General features: G+C 35.5%; 1 protein-coding gene across 2 annotated transcripts in view; it reads left to right on the top strand.

Moving 5' to 3' along the window:
- ANKRD10 (ankyrin repeat domain 10) overlaps positions 1-18,003 on the top strand; it is a 37,754-nt gene that overhangs the window by 14,410 nt on the left and 5,341 nt on the right. For both annotated transcript variants that reach the window (XM_032680821.1, XM_032680820.1), the window contains exons 3-4: positions 101-192; positions 14,789-15,024. In XM_032680821.1, coding sequence (XP_032536712.1) covers positions 101-192; positions 14,789-15,024 — 328 coding nt within the window. The remainder of the gene's footprint in view (positions 1-100; positions 193-14,788; positions 15,025-18,003) is intronic.

Genomic DNA, 18,003 nt, shown 5'->3' with positions numbered 1-18,003 from the left:
CTTTTATGTATCTGCTTTCTTAATTAAAGTGAGTAATGTAACAATAAGATTTTAATTTTTAGAAAGATAATGCTTGACAAAATGTAGTTTATCTTTACAGGATTATGTTGGTGAAACTCCTATTCATAAAGCAGCTCGATCTGGTAGTATGGATTCCATAAGTGCCCTTGTGGCTCATGGTGCGCAAATAGAGTAAGTGAGGTTTGGTTTTTTTGTTGTTGTTGATTGTTTTGTGTGTAGCTAACTAACTTAGACCAGTAAACATAGATACTAATTTCAGAAAGAAAAGTCAAAACAGCAGACACCTGATTAAAAGACAGCTAGACATGTTCAACTGTAATGAAGCCCAGGATGTTTTGCATGTCTAGTAATAAAGATTATTTTATTTAAATTATAGCAGTGTACTAAAGTATTACAGCATTTATATCTGATACGTTATAATATTTATCACTCTTCTGTCAGGTGACCCCAAATTGTACACTTTATTCAGCATGTAGTTATTTTTGCAAAAAATCTACACCTTGCACTGATGAATAAATATAGAAAACAATGCAAAAGCAAAATTATGCGCAAAACAGCAATTCACACACTCTTTGCAGTTAGTTTAATAATGTTTGTTAGTTGATTGTGTATTTGCCCTGCTAACTTTTTTCTTTAAAGGTTTATGTACTGCAAAAACATTCAGAAAGCTCACAAACTTTTGCAACTTACAGCATGGACAAAATGGATGCAGTTTTCACCTAGAAATGTTGAGTATAAGCTCTATGGCTTATAATAATGTCAATACTTAAGCAATTTGTTTTAATTAGAACTAGCTTTATTATCTGAAATGGTAACTAGTTACTGTATTTTAACCTGCAATATGAAACTGAAGTTGTGAATGAAATAAGAATCATTTAGTTAATTTCCTGTTTTACCCTTTGGTTTCCATCTTACTGTTTTTGTAATGCTGCCCTGATAAATATACCATAAAATATAACTCTTTTCAGTGGTGTCATAGCATATTCAGGAAATACACTACCTTTTAAGTGAATAGTAGTGAACAAATTGCTTTATATGAAGGGATTGCTTCGCAGAAAAATTAAAGAAGCTGTCTCAGTTATTGACAAGATCATGAAATCAGTCTTAAATTTATAAACTCCTATTTTGCTCTCACTTTGAGATATTTTAAAGATAAACTTGGATTTACATTTTACTGTGGAATTGAGCAAACCTTAATTATCATCATCAATTAGTATATAATCTTGTGGTTTTTACAAAGTAGCCAACCAAAAGAGAAGTTGTGGAACTGCATAAACCATGTGAAGTGAGTGATATCTACCTTTGACCAAAGCTATTTACAGCAGAAGTAGTGTAGGTTTATAGCAGTTTTAGTGAACAGAAAATAATTTGAATTCTCAGTTTTTTAACTTTGAATTCCATCTATGTTTCAGTAGACTAGATTTGTCACAAGTTTTATATGTTATTAAATATCAGATCCTATCCAGGAAATGGTAAAATCAGTGATGCAAATGCAATAGGCTTGTGGAGCAGCCCATGTTTAGTCATTTAGAGGATAAGGACTTGGCCTTGTCACCTGAGAGAAGGAGCTATTGACTGATAGGAGTGAGGATTCTTTTTCCATAGAATCCAGTTTCCAGGCTCAGTATGTTAAATTAGGCCAAATCAATGTATGTGCTTTTGACATTGGTTTATTTTGGGTCATCTGGGTTTGAAAACTGGCCCCATATTAATGGTTATGTTGATTTTCTGATTTTTGTAAAAACTTAAAAATGTAGATGCTCTGAAAGTTTTGATTCCTTTATTTTATGGCTCCAGTTAGAAGAAAAGGAGAGGGATTTTAGCCATAAAATTGAGTTCTAATTTGTGTATTTTAACTGAAATGATAATTAACTGTATAAGACCAAGTCAAGACTTTTATTCAATACAGACCTAAGCACTATTATTGGTCTGTAGTGATGACAAATAAGACCTTTTTATTTTTACTGGGATTAGATCTTGTAATCCAGTTTTTTCTTTATTTCTTCATATAGTTTGGTATTGAAATCTAGTTTCGTGAAGATGCAGAGAAATGTCCCTTATGTCTGCAAATAGTCAAATATACTATTTTTACATGATATTTATAGTATACATCCAGAATACACCATCCCTAGTTTTTTTAGCCAGTAGAACAGGGATGCTATCACACAAACACTAGTAATGAGTAGTGTAACGTTGCAAGAAATGTATTCTTATTAATGACTGATTATTGAAATACTGCTGTTAAAATGAAGCAACTTGGACTAGTGAAATCTTGTTACCAGTTTCTATTTTATTCACTCCTTTGGTTATATTGGAAGCCAAAGAATACTGACAATAGTCCAGTTAAGGATAAAAGTAAGAATTTTAGTTTTAATGAAATGGCCTCACTTGAATTGTTCTGGTTTACTTTATGTCAGGCTTGTTAGTGTATTGCTTTTACAGAGAAAGATAGTATGTTGCAGCCTCTAAATTTCATTAAGCTGTTGCATTGTTTTCCTAATTGATGAGAGAGAATTTGGGTCTCTATTCCTGTGTAAATTTTAATAATATTAAAAAATAATAATTGTACCCTAGTGAAAATATTTTGATTTTTTTTGTGGTATTTACCTTTTCATTTTAGCTGAAGCATATTCTGTGCACAGTATGTCCTACAGCCATAAAAATGGTTGCTCCACTAACTATGATATTCATGGACCCTTGAAGAGGGGGAAGCAGGTGGTCACAATGTCCTCATATGAGTGAAAAGGTTTGCTGTGTAACTGACTTTTTAATGTGGATAGTACCTTTTAAAGTATCCATAACTGCTGGATTTTCACTAAAAAGCATATTTATGCAATTTATGTATGGTTAATTGTGTATTATTTATTATGATGGTGACAGACAAGCGTCCACAGCTTTTTACGGAGGAAAAGCCTTCTTGGTGCCATGTTTTGTTTTGCTCTGTTACACTATTTTTTAAATGCTGTGTATTAATATAGTTATATAGATTGCATCACAGCATATATAAAAATATAAAATTCAGCTGTAAATACAGGACAGTGTTGAATCAAAAAAAGAATAAGCAGATGCTGGTGTTAATTATCCTGACTTGAACTTCCTTCATTTCATGTCCATTTGCATTCAGTGCACTTGAGCATTTTGTCCACTTATTTCTGAATAAAAATTCTTCTGCAATTCTCAGTTAAGCAGTTGTGTGCTCCTTAGAGTCTTGTTTTAGAGCTATGAGGGAAGTTTCAAACACTGTATTATCCTGGGATAGAGAGGTGTAACTTGTGGAATGGGATGTGGTTTGGTATGCAGCCATCCAATTGCACACAAGTATTTGCCTGCTTTATTGATCAAGATTCTTGAATAGTATCATAGGAAAGCTTTTTATTTGTCTGCCAGAAATCTTAAGGTTTTGGGGGAAATTGGTTTGTATACCATGATGGGATTGTTACAAGACCCCAAAGAGATACTTTCTTTCCAATTTCTTATACTCTGGTCTCCAGGTTTGAGGAGAAGAACTGACATGCTGGGATAAAAATACCAGTACCTCTGTTTGTACCAGATGACATATCGTGGTGTTGATCTGGTTTAGGCAGACACTTCAGCCACATTCTCATTAAAGCTGTCTGGCACTCATTTGAGTGTGTAAATTCACTCTTCCTATAATGCCAGAAATGTCCTATCACTGATATTGAGTTTTTCAGCAAAAATTTTATTCTCATTCTTTGACAGTGGCTTAATTTTATTTCTGTGTTGCAAATTCGTGTGTCACAAACTGCATAGTGTTGTTTAAAAAGGCATCATTAATTTCTTTTTTCTTCTTCACAACTGCTCTCCAAACTTCATAACAGAAATCTGTCTGTTGTGAGTTTTTTAGTGGATTAGCCCTTTGTGAAATTCTTGTTTCTGTTTAAAGTGAAGTCTGTTTCATGTTTTAGTTGTGATCACTTTTCTGATATCTCAGCTTTTGTTCTCCTCATTTGTACTTTTGAGATTTCTTAACTTTCTGAAAACCAGTCTCGCTAGTGAAGAGACAGAATAGTAGTGATCTGTAGACTTCATGATGACAACACAGAAATCAGCCATTCCCTTGTGATGTAAACCCTCAGTTCCTTTTCAGTCTGGAGGGGAAGCTTACATGGCCTGTTGTCTTGAAGGGTCTCAGGGTTCAGAGATCTGCATTAGTTTCCAGATTTCTACTTGATTTCTTAAAATCTTAGCAGCTATTTGCAGGTTTTTGATGTGTGCTTGTTTTTCTTGCCTGGCTAACTTAGCTACTGAACTTCTAATATTAAAGTGTAGTCCCTTTCTGGTGTCAGCGTACTTGTGAAGTGCCGTGACTGTGTCATCTTTTGCTTCAGAAGCTGCACTGCTCCATGGGTTCAGTGTAGAAGAGCCAGTGTCCTGCTTTCTTATGGTCATTAGCCTCATCTCGAGAACAGTACTTCAGGTTCTTACTGATCATTTGTCTGAGAATAGGTCTTAGGTGCTTTTTCAACAGAGAGGTTCTTATCTGTTAATTAGTATATTAATGCTTATATAATATGTACTTTTCAAACTCGGACCACTTAATACAAAATTCTGGTTGTAAACCTGATTGCCTGCTGTCCAGATAGCAGTTAAACTGCTGGATTAATTACTGTTGTTGCATTATTAGTCTGTGCTGTATAGTTGAGGAAACAAATGTGGCAGTTCTTGTTTAATTGTACATAACAAGCATTTTAAGGGCCATCACTGTGGTATTCTTGTAGTGACCGTTCTGCAATACAGGGGTATACACGTTAGAATTTGTTCTGCCTTTCCCACTTTATAAAAATTTTTACAGAAAGACAAATTCAAAGTGTACAAAGCATGTACATTTCAGTAGTGAAACACTAATTCTGCAAAAAAATTGCAAGGAAAGCTTGATAGTTTCTTATGTTTGGTTTCTTACTTGATTGCTGTGATTGTAGAAGAACTTAAGGTGGCTTGTAGGAGCTTGTGACCATGAAGTAAGGTAGTAATTTGGGGTTAGTCTCAAGAAAAGATTTTGAAATACTGAAGTAGAATGTATATACCTGGGTAACTGATAAAAAATGAGAGAGACTCAGTCTTAGAGTAAAACAGCGTGGAAACCAGTAGTCTTCACAGTTACAGCTTTTTCAAATAATTGCAGGAAGCTGAGGAAAACTCTTACCACTGAATTTGTGTTCGAGTGCAGATTATTCTTCATGGGTGTGGAATAACAACAGTGGTTACTGACATCAACTCTGAAATAGTGCAGAATTATGAGAGGTTGTGCTTCTTATGAATAAAGTAAAGTCCATCATTACTTTATGACCTTTCTGGAACATACAGAGGAAGGTCACAAAATACGTGTGAGCTTGATGGGGTAGCTTATTCTTCAGCGAAAAGCCTCATAGCACTGGTTTCTTGGCTTTTCTTCAGTCCGAAGGAGCTGGATAAAGAACACTGAAGTGTTACCAAGACTTTTTTATGAGGATATCTCAGATTTCTGACAGGAATGTTTGGGTTTTTTCATTGGCAGTGTCTGCCTTCACTAAGATACTGTGCTGATGTTCACTTTTTCTGTAAAATAAGCTATTCTGTTGCTATTCTGGCAACAGATACCTGGGTGCAGTTAAGTCAGGGGGAGAAACCAAAGTGTTATGAAGTGGAACTTGACCAGAGTTAAATACAGTGAAAGAGACAAAGGTGCAGTATATTTATATTCCCAAATATAATAGTCTGTATAGTTCTGATGGTTAGTCCAGACGGTGGTGGTGGTCATGATCTGTACAGGTGCTGTGCGTGATCTGCCAATACATTTTGGCTAGGTATGTGATGAGAGAATTGTTGATTCCAACATGTTTGCTTTAACCTGCTGTGTTGATTTGGGTTTTGTTTGCTGATCTAGTTTGTCTTCTTAGTAAAGTTGTTCACAGATCAACTAGTACCTCTGTACCTGGACAAAAAACCAGCAGTTAGTTGTGATGTGGCCCAGAAAATGTTCAGGTTGGTCAGAAAAGTTTTCTAATGCTTGTCACATGCTACCGGTTACAAGATGTATCTCAGTGCATGGAAGCTTAACAACCCTAAAGAGCTTTGGCAGCTGTAATTTAGGGAAAATGTTACTCTGCAGTTTCAGCTTCGTTCTCTTTTCTTGGGGTGGCTTGTCCATGATGGATAAGTTTTCTTTTAAATGGAGGAAAATCTAAGTTTGAAAAACTTTCTTGTGAAGCTTGTTTCAAGTGGTTTTATGTACTTCAGCAGTTTCTTAATCCTAAAGGTCTTTTGTCTGCTTGAATGAGAGCATCAAGTTATTTTTGTCACAAAAAAAAAAATCACGTAGTTCAGTAATCTCCCTCTATTATGGGAAAATAATTAATCCATCTAATACTTATCGGCCTTTCATTCTTGATTCCCCCCCCCTTTTGGCACAAAAATACCTTAAAATTAATTTACCTCTTTTCTTCAGTTTTATTCACAGGCTTTCACTGTCCATGCATTTTGTACTGAATCACTTGAACTTTATTCCGAGTTTAGCACATTTGAGAGAAGCTTGCTTTCTTCATTTTTCTTATTCTAAGCTATCATTGGTTTTCAGTTGCTGTGTTGAGGAGAAGTAACATCATTTTATTTGCTGCTAGAGGCATCTTGACCGAATCTGTATTGCAGGATTGTTTATCTTTTCAAGTCAGAGTTTGCAATGAACCTTTTCTTCATAGTTTTCCATAACATTTTATTCATTGTAAGCAACTTTATCTGCAGCTCCTTCTTGGTTTCTAGAAACATCAAAGCAGCAGCACTGATAATTCTCATTGTCATAAGGTTGGCTAACTATTATGCGAGTTAGCTATATCTTATAAGTTGGGTAACTCTTATATTCTCTTTAAAGTGGCTGCAGTACTATGAAGATGCTTATTTGGAATTCATTTTTGCCAGTGATCTAGGAAATATTTTAATAGGAAAGGTCTTCTATGCTGTATTGCAATCAGACTGTTGTTTCAAGAGCTACCATAGTCTTTCATACTTTCCCTTTGTCAGTTGTATTCAGGAGTCACTTCTTACATAAATAAATATGAATTTAAAAATGTTTTTGCTTGCTGGTAGTAGGCCAAGTCAGACAGGCCTGTATTATTGAGGCAGAAGTTTACTTGGAAATGTGAATATTTTTTACAAAAGATACTGTAGATCAAAGTCTTTATTAAAGCATATAAATGGGAATACAGATAAGCATAAATCACCACCTGATGGTGATGCTTGTGGTAATTCTAACGTTCCTACCATAGTTAATGAATTCTTTCTTCTGCCAACGTTTGTTTAGTCATGAGTTAAAGTATCTAGGAGCTAATTATGGCTGCAGAATTTATAGTTCACCTTGATTTTTATGTGGAAAAAATGGCTTCACATAGAAGAGTCCTTCTGTCCAGTATATTCATATTGTTATGATTTTGGAGGATGTTCATAGAAACTCTACCACTGTTATAAAAAGTCTAAAACAATTTCAACTGCCAAATGCTTTGTTGTGAAATAAAAACTTGGCACCAACTTGTGCTTTTGTAGAAGCCCAGTGTGTAATTCTAGCATGAAGTTTTGTAGCTGTCCCCAGCAGTGACACACATCTGTTTAGTTAAGAGTATTTTTCTCTTGGTATCTGGGAAGAAAAAAACAAGTTTGAAGCTATTTCATAACTTCTGTATTTGGACACCAAAGGGTTAAAACACTGAAAGTTTAGTATTTTAAAATCATTTTGCTTTAGAAATTTTAGACTAGTATACTGCTGTTTATATAGGAAACGTTTTTTTCTCATTGTGGGCGTTTTAGTATTCTGATCTTATTTTTTTCTCTTTCTTCTTTTGTTTTGTTTTAATCCTTGTATCTGCTAATTTTTGTGTAGGAATAGCTACTAATTCTTTTGAGATACAGCCTACTAAATTTAAGTAATTGAAGCCATGAATTGACCGGTAATTTTAATCCATTCTGTATAAATTTCAGTGAAGAACTGACAAATTGGTTTCAGGATGAAAGTAATAATGCTTTAAAAGGCATAAAAGGCTTAGTATCTTGTTGTTAAGGTGGTCACATGGTAATGGCTTACATATTGAATAATGTGCTACAGCACTTTATGTATGTTAATGTACTTTTAATCTTAATGTTGCCTGCAAATATGTGATCCCTTATGATATAAGTTTCCTGTTTATGCACCATTGCCCGTTTAAATCAAACAGAAGATTCTGAAACTGTAAAAACTACACATGTCAATGTTTTACAGCTACGTAATTCGAATTGACTTGATTTTTTCAAGTAATCCTAGAAAGGGGGAGCATTCCATATAGAAACTGCTGAAACTGCCACAGGTGCTTCTCCGAAAACCTTACAGTTGTGGCATTGAATGTTCAGTATCGCTTCCTTTCTGCACACAAGGCATACTGTTGAGGTATTTGTTGCGGTGATTGGTTTTAATGCTAATCTAGGAATTCAGATATAGAATCTATAGATTTGCATGCTTTGCTTACCCTAATTTACAATTATCTACATTTTTATTTGTAAACTAACAATAGATAAGTTGAGATCAGTAATTTTTAACAGATATTACATTGATATACGAAAACTGTGGTTTATTTTCTTAGATTGTCGCATGGCATTAACAAAAACACAGTGAGCTGTAGGCACTGTAATCACTATTTCAAATTAAACATTTAGGAGATTTTTTTTTTTTACATATATGAATGTTTTTTCAAAAAGATTTATTGTTGACTTTTTGTAGCAAATGTTTGTTTTGTTTTTCAAGGTATGTGACATTATAAGTGGAAGATACTGTATTTCAAGTGTTAAAAACACAGCTTTTTTTCCACCAATGAGTATGAAAAAGGAACAACTGAAGCAACTTAGAAGCAATTTTTTTAAAAATAAATTCAGTATAATTTAGAATCCAATGCAAGAAACACAAGTCTTTTTCTTTGTACAGATCTTTCGAAGGGTAAATTTTGTAAGTTATCCTGAAGCAAATCTTTCTTGCATATAGATATTTAAACAATTCTAAGTTTTTAGTTGTTGGGGTTTTTTTAATTATTCCTGACTTAACCATAGTGGAAGTGTCTTGATTATGTTTTGAGAGCTTGCATCAGATTTTTTCCTTCCTTTAGTGAACTTCTGAAAACAACAAATTGTGATTAGATTGAAATAATAGAAACATCCTGCTAAATAAATCTAAAATGGAAGTAAATTTCATGTTTCTGTACACCAGTCCTGTTTGATCAGATAATACATTTGTCTCTTTTGGTTTTGAACAACCAGTTGAGTTGCACTGCCACCCAACATTTTTGAAAATGCATTTCAGAAGAAGGAAATACCTAAACATATGCTTCATCAGTGTCCTCTTTGTAGCTGCTTTAATTTGATTACCAGGACTCTCAGGTGAACTCAGCCTTTAGAATGGGAGTTCAGATGATGTCAACCGGAGGAAGAAAAATGGGTATTAAAAAAAAAGACTTCTTCATAACAAGATTAGTCCGTTTTGAAGACTTTCTGTGGACATCACTTGATGGAAGAAGAAAAATTTGTTATAAGAGTGTTGTTTTAAGCACTGTTAGGTGTGTGAATAAATGTATATGCAAAAGTCAGAGCTTTAATTCAATATATCAGTGCACATGTTGAGTTTATTTATAAAACACCTGTCACTACACAACAATTCAAGTCTCATCTGTCAAGGAACTTCAAGATCACCTACTCATCCATATTCAGACTTCTGTCAGCTTTTCTCGTGGATTTTTTTCCATTTAGAATAACTTTGTAATACAAAAATGTATCCTTCCAGTTACATTTGTCTTTCTTCTTTTGCTTTGGAGTTAGCATCTTATACTTCTGTACTTTGAAGAAAACAAAATGTCTTTATTTCCAGCTCCTGGATTTTAGCCTACAAGAAGGCTGAGGGTAAATAATATCATGCTTCATGATTCTAATTTGTTTCTATTAATAAGAATTACATGGAAACAGTGAGTAAACTGTAAAGCAAAAAAGTGCTGCCATGTGAAAGAACCTTAACAGGACTCAGTCATTTTTCAAATACTTGAATTGCTTTGGAAAGGATGCAAGGTATGTGTTTTCTAAACATGGAGTGGATTGACTTTCTGACAACTTACCAAAACTGCCTTTAGCCCTGGGCAATGTTAAGTAAGGAATTTTTCTTCTGTTTGTCAGTTCAAGCCTTCGCGTGTGTTCCTGTCTGGAGTAGGTGCCAAAAAGGGAATGATATTTTCAGAGCTTTAGTCTTCTTTCTTCAGTTTTTCCACCTATTCCTGAACTAGACTGACCTTCAGAGTTGTCTTCAGGTTTTGACCTTTTTTCTTTTTTTACTAAAGGGAAAGGGAATTAAGTTTTTGGAGCACAGCTGTCCAATTTGACAGTAACTAGGCCAGCCTAGTCAATGAATATACTGCACCAAGTCAGTGACTGATGTTTAATAAAGGCTGACTAATCGTAAAACACATATAACTTTTCAAGGCTTATTCTGATTTTATTATTTACGACTTTGTTGCATCCTTCTGTACCTTCCATGCTGGTAGGTTCTTCCTTCATAAGATCATCTTTGAAAAACGCAATGTGTGTAGCTTGCTATTAGTCTTGTTTCAGCTAGATAGCCCCTACCTTAGAGAAAAACCTCCAAAAGCAACATAAACTTGTCCTCAAGTTTGGCATATTTGTCAGGGGGGAAGAAGGTTAAAAAAGCCAACAACAAACCCTACATAACAAAAAACCTGCAAGAAATTTCTGCTCTCATTTTTGAATTCTGAATAATGGAGTTATAGAAATAGAGCTGTTGTATTTGCTGTATGATTAGCAGTAACAAAAGGACAGCTTACCTGAAGATTTATGTCAAATGTGTGTTCCAAGCTTCTTTGGAGTTTCCACTATTTCAAGGTGTTTAGGGTAAAAGATGAAAGCTAGTACTGAAGGGACTCTTAACTTATTAAAAAAATGGAGGATGGGTGGAAAAGAATTTTTTTCAAGAAACATAACATTTGAGGTAGTTCTGTCCATGTTGTCCAGTGGTTTACATTTTTTCCCTGCTGATTTTCTTTCACAGCCCAGGTCTTAAAGTTACTTTCAGTTATAATATCCTTTACCTATTCTTTTTCTTTATGTCAGCATCTATGAGAAATGAAATACCTTTCAAGCAAGGGACACCAAATAACTGAAGTAGTTGAAAATTTACTTGAATATAGTGATTATCTCTTTGAGTTTTCTGCTTGTTGATTTTTTAAATTTATTTATTTATTTTTTAACCACACAGACTGTGTCATGTACAGTCTACCTTAGTAGCCAAATAAATTTTCAGTTACTATTTCTCCTTTTCACTTGACAGTCAGTTTACATATAATTGTGGTTCATAACCAAGGGCTTACATAGGGATTGCACATAACAGTTTGAACTCCTCTTAGCCGTTTCTATTTTTGTCCTTATAATCTGTACTGTACTGTGTACAGTAATGACATTTACATTCTTAGCTCTTGGGCTAAGTTCAGGTAGCTGCTTCCTTTTCAGCCATTGGCAACATTTGAGACAGACCATGCAGTGCACATTTAGTAATAGATGTGCTCCCACTTCCTTGTGACTTCTGCTGGAACAGAGTGGTTCTGCTCCAAGTCCAGGTTGGCGCTTTTAAAGAATGGTCTAGTAGATATCTGAGCTTTTTAGTTCATTCAAGTACTCCACGGTTTCTGGGAGGATTGTATTACACTCTATTTTTCTGTATTACACTCAGAATCCTTAGAGTGATGACAATATTTCTGAATTATTTTGGAAATGCATAAAGCTATTCTAGTCTGGTAAAATCCTGTGATATCTTTTAAGAGTGTTTTCTCTCCTAGTTTGTTCCTAGTTGAGTTAGGTTTTTTTTCTTGGATTACTTGCATTTTGTTATGATATATATAACATGTATAATATAGCATGGCTAGCCCTTGCTGCCTTTTGTGTTCCCACTGACAGATTTTTCCTCCTAGAGAAGACTAGAAAAGTCAGCTAAGGAAATAGGTCTTTTTTATTTTTCTAACCTGGTTTTGAGAAAGTGACAGAAAGTTTCTTCAGAATTTGTTAACTTTTCATCTTTTCCTTCCCATTATTATTGAAATGCAAGCCAGTTTAGCTGAAATTTGAAAATATTTGAAAGTAATCAAGCTTTGATTAAAATAATTAACATCGACAAGTGGATATATAGAGAAGATACTCAAATTAGTGTTCTAACTGTGAGGGAGCAAAGGGAATTTGACAGTTGTGTTCTGTTTCTTAGCATTTGACCTAAAGGTTTCTGGAGTCATCCAGAATCCGTAATCTCCTTTTATTTGATTGAACTTTTTTCTGGTTTTCCACTAGTAACTTCTGAACACAGGACTTTCTCTTGAAATTGATAGGCTAAATTCAGGCTAGCACTTATAAGAAAGGTTTCTAAACTCTTAGAAGCAAGAATGTTATGTCCAGTGGGCTTGAATCCACTAAAAACCTATGCAGTGCTTTCAGACTACTTCTGTAGAACAGGTACATCTTTGTCTCCCTGTTAAGAGTCATCTCTTCAAGATGGGACAGATCTTAAAATATCAAAGGTCATTACATTTTAAAATATGACAAAATATTTTAAGTTCATTTATTTTGTGTCTGGGAAACGTAATTACTCTTTCCTAGAGTTTGGTCATGTAGCCTTACACACTTGGATCTTTGTACATCTCTAAATGCCTCTGGCATCTCATATTGACGTTCCTTTGAGGAATAGTTACTGAACTCTAGTCTGCCTTACAGTCAACTTTTCAAAGCAGAGTTATTTTTCAATAATATTTGCTAAGTAATAGAATTACTGACTCCTTGAAGTTTTATTAAATTAGGTGGTCATTCAATACCATATTGTTTGTGTCATTTTTATCTTCGTGTATCTTTAATTTGCTCTTGCTTAGATCTCCTTTATTATTCTTTGGAGGCTTGCAAATTTAAAACAGATTTCAGAGAACTGAGCTAATTTTTTTGACCAAAACAGATCTGTTGAAATTTCTGTTTCTCCAGCTGTAGTTTCGTTGTATTACATCTGTATGCTGCACAAGTAAATCAGAACTACTAAAAGCATTGAATGTTAGCTGGGACCTCAACAAACCACCTGATTCAGCATGGGAAAGGATTGACTGTATTTTGCAGAATTTCTGAAATCATAGGCTGCTCTTAAAATGAGGAGAGAAAGAGACCCCTCTCAAGATCCAGCAACATTTATACTCTAGAACTTTCTCCTGATACCTCTCTTTAACTATCCTTTGTTTGTGTTAATCCCATTCTTTTAGTGCCTACACTGGGTGGACAGAAGATCCTCTTTTGCAGCTGTCTTCTTGGTATTCAAAAGTAATATCTCCACCTTGAAGTTTCATTTCTTTTGCATAACTAGATTTTTCAGTCTTCCAGAGTCTTACTTTTTAGACCATTCTTGACTGCTGTTCTCTGGATTCTCATTAGTAGTCCAAGTTAGTGGTGACTTAGAACAGTGTAGTATGGAGTGAAATTAACCCTGGTCTAGCCTAATAGGTTTTATGATTTTGTAGTATTTTGATTTATCCATTATGGAAATAGTCTTGCTGCAGTAGGCAACTTCTAAAGTCTCGTTTATAGCAAATAAGTTACAATGATCTAGGAAGCAAATTTGGGTTTTGTTCTTTGATTTCTTCATATGAGCTGGATTGAGTTCTTTTCTATTTCATATGAGTTTCAAGAGGATCGGGTCTGTTAATCTCCCGAATTCTTATTCTGTTGGCTGGTCTGTTTCTGGATTTTTAAGTAATGGACTTGTCTAAACTATTGAAGCCAAGAAACAAAAATTCAATTTTTCTGACTAGTTACATCTGTCTAGAAAGGCAGAAAAATATTATGAAAGATTGATTAGCATCTGTTGCTTCACCATCTAGTTTTGTCATTTCTGGCTCTCTTATCTCCACTTTCATGCTCTTCCTTATGAAGTTAGCCTAAATTTATAAGCACACAATGTACTGTATGTTTGTGTAAATGTATGTGATGTAAGAGTACTTCTTCAGATTAAACTTTTACCTGTCTACATGTCCTCCATGATTTCATTTATAATCTCCTTGATGTATTAGAATATTCAAAATCAATGCCATTCTTTCATGCACAGAAAAGTCTTGATTCAAATTAACAAAGCAAGTCCCAGTACTTATGATGTCACACACTTTGAAATGAGAAACAAACCAGAAACAAAAGTATAAGCAAAGCATAACTAAGTATAGCATCTTTATCTATCTATCTCTTTCTATATATGTATATATTTTGTTGTTAGGAAGAATAGTGATGATGTTGTTACCTTAGAAACCAGAATGCCATGGACAATTGCCAAGTCATTTTAAGTTTGTTTGAGTATTTGATCTTTTGCTCACGTTAAAGCAATAGATTGCAGAATAAAATGCAGAAGATGGTAAAATTCAACACTTAATTAGTCTGAAGTTTATGTAAAGATCAGATACTTCAGACTATTTTAGAATAAAGCATTTTGAGAAGTTTAAATAGGAAGATGGTTTAAGGCACATAGTATATTGATTTTATTTAACAGTGTATTGTCTCCCAAATTTTGCTTAGAAGCCAGATGTATGTGCAAAAAGTAAAGTTAGTTATAAAACTAAGATTAATAACTAATTTCTTAATGGAAATTTGCTAAGTGTATGTTTTCTCTCATCACCTGCAGATAGATAGTAAGGGCAGCAGCAGCAGCAAGCTAGCTTGATGAATGAGTGTAATTCAGTTTCTTTGTATTGTACAGCTTGAGAAATGCCAGTGGCCTGACAGCAGCAGACCTTGCACATACCCAGGGCTTCCAAGAATGTGCCCAGTTTCTCTTGAACCTCCAGAACAGTCACCTGAATCGTTTCTATAGCAATGGCACCTTAAATGGGGTTCATCAGAATGCAGGTCCCAATCCATTCAGTGGTGGGACTAGTCGAAAGAGATCCTTTGAAGATACGGAGTCTGCTGGAGCAAAGAAGGCTAGAACAGAAGGTGAGACCCCAGAGGTAAAAGGGATGGGTTGATACTGTTGCTGAGAAAGGAAAATAAACATTTTAAAGCCTTTTGGAGTGGATGTTGAGTATTATTGACAAATTCACATATCTAAATTACATATTAATCCAAGAAGAAGATGAATATAATTCCATGCCACAAGATCCCAGTTCTCCCTGTCATCATCTTGGCATGTTCAGAAATTTCTATTTCCAGAGAGTGCTATAGCTGCACGATACCAAGAATAATTATGCAGGGGAGTAGGAGCTAAAATTAGTTTCTACTCCTTCCTCAGTTTCTTCACCTTCAGGAGAGCCAAATAACATTGCGTTGATTCACGTAGATACCCGGGTGTTCTGATGGTAATTTTCCACTTCGGGATTAATTCACAATTCAGAAACTCTGTGCTAGGTAAGATGAATGAAAGAAATTTAAGGCAGAAAGGTTTCTCAAATCAAGAGAGATTATGTCTGTAAGCTAACATACCTCAAGTTTCCAGGATCATGCTCCAAGGGGAACTGCTATCTTAGCAGAGGGTGTAAGACTAGAATGAATCTTAAGGACTCTTGTTCAACCTTGTGCATTGAGGATTCTGCTGCTTTCTCTGCCAGCAATGACACAATAGTACAACCCAAAGGTATTTTTTGGTAGCTCTATGAAAAAGTTTTTTACATCTTATACAGACCTTGAGTAACATAATAGAAAATATCTTCCTTTCTTTTGCCTATTCCATTAAATTCTTACTAAAAACAAAGCAGCAATTCTCCACTCCAACTCCTTTTTTCCTGTGGTTAACGTCAGGAAAGGGACTTCATGCATTTTTGTTGAAGGGTCTTCTTTCAGTTAAAATTGATGTTATTCTAACATACGTGACTTTCAGCGAACCAAATAGAATGGGCTTAAACAGTGCTTAATTCCAGATAATAAGAGGGAGATTGAGGCCTAAACCATGTTCTAAATATGACATGGGCAACATAATTACAGCAAGATTGACACTGTAGTATTTGTTCAGTACTTGCTATCTGGCCATGACTTCTAACTATAGCAGGATCGGAGGCCTTAACTGGGTACTTCATAGGCAGTCATGAACAGGATATGTTGCTTCATGTAGCTGGTTTATGTGATATATTTCGTGCTGGAGATGAGTCCCTGTGCAATAAAATGCGAGACTTAGGGAATAATGTCCTAAGTAGCTATACAGAATAAGAAAATTTGCCCGGTATTCAGGTGCCCATAACAGTTTCAGAAAGATGTCCTCAGTGCATTGATGTTCTGCTACCGGGAGGCACTGCTTGCAGTAGAATTTGTCTTTCATTTTGAAGAGCCACTCCTGAGTGTTCCTAACGAGCCATCCCTTTCAGCTTCAGGATGTGGCTCCAAGCTGGTCCGTAGGCAGCGTTTCCCCCAAGTCTGTGGGGGTGGCACTGGGCTAGCTGTGCATATTCTCTGTGTTTACATGAAATAGCAGTATCTGCATCACCTTTCACTATAAACAGTTGGTCCAGTGCATAAGTTAGATCAAGCAAAAAAAAAGACAATACAGTGAACAGGAGCTCCCAAGTAATTACAGAGATGTTGGAAAAGCAATTGAGTAGACAATTTTTTGAAATCGTTATCAGTATGACTTTTTAAGACCTCTGCAAACAAGTGCAAAAGCTTTACTGCATTTGCTTGAAGGTTTTTGGAGTAACTAAGAGATGCATCTCAGCTGTGAAAGCTGCAGTTTCTAATCTGACGTGTCTACCCTCAGAGACATCAGCATCAGTAATAGCTATCGTATTGATGTAAAAAGTCTGTTGCAGTGAGAATGAGTCACTGTTCCTGAGGCATTTTTTGTAAACAAAGAGCTGAGTAATGAGAAGTCATCAGTACATCTTTGTGCCTAGCTGGCCTTTTTACAAAACAAGCCCGATTTTGTGTTAATTTTGCCCTTACTAAAACCACACTGGTTTATTGTGCTTTAAAGACTATTTACACAGGAGACTCCAGATATTCAAAGAGTGCAAGCAACCTGTATTTGCAGGTAAGAGTCAGGTGTTGATGGCCATACCCCAATTCAGAACAACCACTGCTTTGAAAAAAATTACCTTTTGTGACAATATATGTCCCATACAAGAATCTCTTAACAGTAGAGTAGGAAGAAGATAAATGCTTAAGCTGTACTTTGGTCTGGAATAGCTAAACTGGGCATTGGATGGGGATTACTTGTAATTCTGTTTAAATGCATACACATGGATCTGCTATCAGGTGCATAGTATTGAATCTTTGACCTCAAAATTAAGTGCCACTGATACATGATATGCCATGATTTAAAGTAATAGCTCTCTCAAAGGTAGTGCAAAAATGAGTTCTGAAGGCTGAAGCTGAACTTGAAGTAAGTTGGTGGCCGCTCTCAGGATATACACCAGGTAGTTTTTAGTTTTGGCTTAAAAACATGAGCTGGATTTTATGTCTGTTTTTCTGAAATCAGTTCCAGAAATTTCACTGTTCTACCTGGGCAGGTCAGCAGAGTGTGGTGCTCAGGGTCAGAGATGATGATGATGATGATGATGATGATGATGCACACCAGGCCATCTGGTCACACAACTGTTCATGGCAGTCCTAATCCTGGCCCTTCTGGTCAGCCCTCAATGGGTTGGCTTTGCACTGTGTGTTGCACAAAGGTACTGACTTGCTGCACACAATCAGTGACTGACTGTATCAGTATCGTGGCTGTTTTGGGTGAGTGAGGTGGGGATGGAGAGCATTGCCAGGTGCACCCTTGACTTGGCCAGCATGAAACAGCACATGAAACATTCCTGTAGGTAACTAGGAGAAAATGCCTTTAGTTTCCTGGTTTAAGGGAGTTTGAAGCTCGCTGATCCAAGGGCCCTGGTGTCATTTAAGCCCTCTGTGATCTCTTTGGCCCTGGAACACTTTAGCTATTGCTTAAAGTTCTTTAAAACTGAACAGTTTATGAAAATTTTGATTGTACCCAAG

This window comes from Chiroxiphia lanceolata, chromosome 2 (genome assembly GCF_009829145.1).
Source record: "Chiroxiphia lanceolata isolate bChiLan1 chromosome 2, bChiLan1.pri, whole genome shotgun sequence".
Lineage (NCBI taxonomy): Eukaryota > Metazoa > Chordata > Aves > Passeriformes > Pipridae > Chiroxiphia > Chiroxiphia lanceolata.
This window is presented reverse-complemented; position numbering and strand designations above follow the sequence as displayed.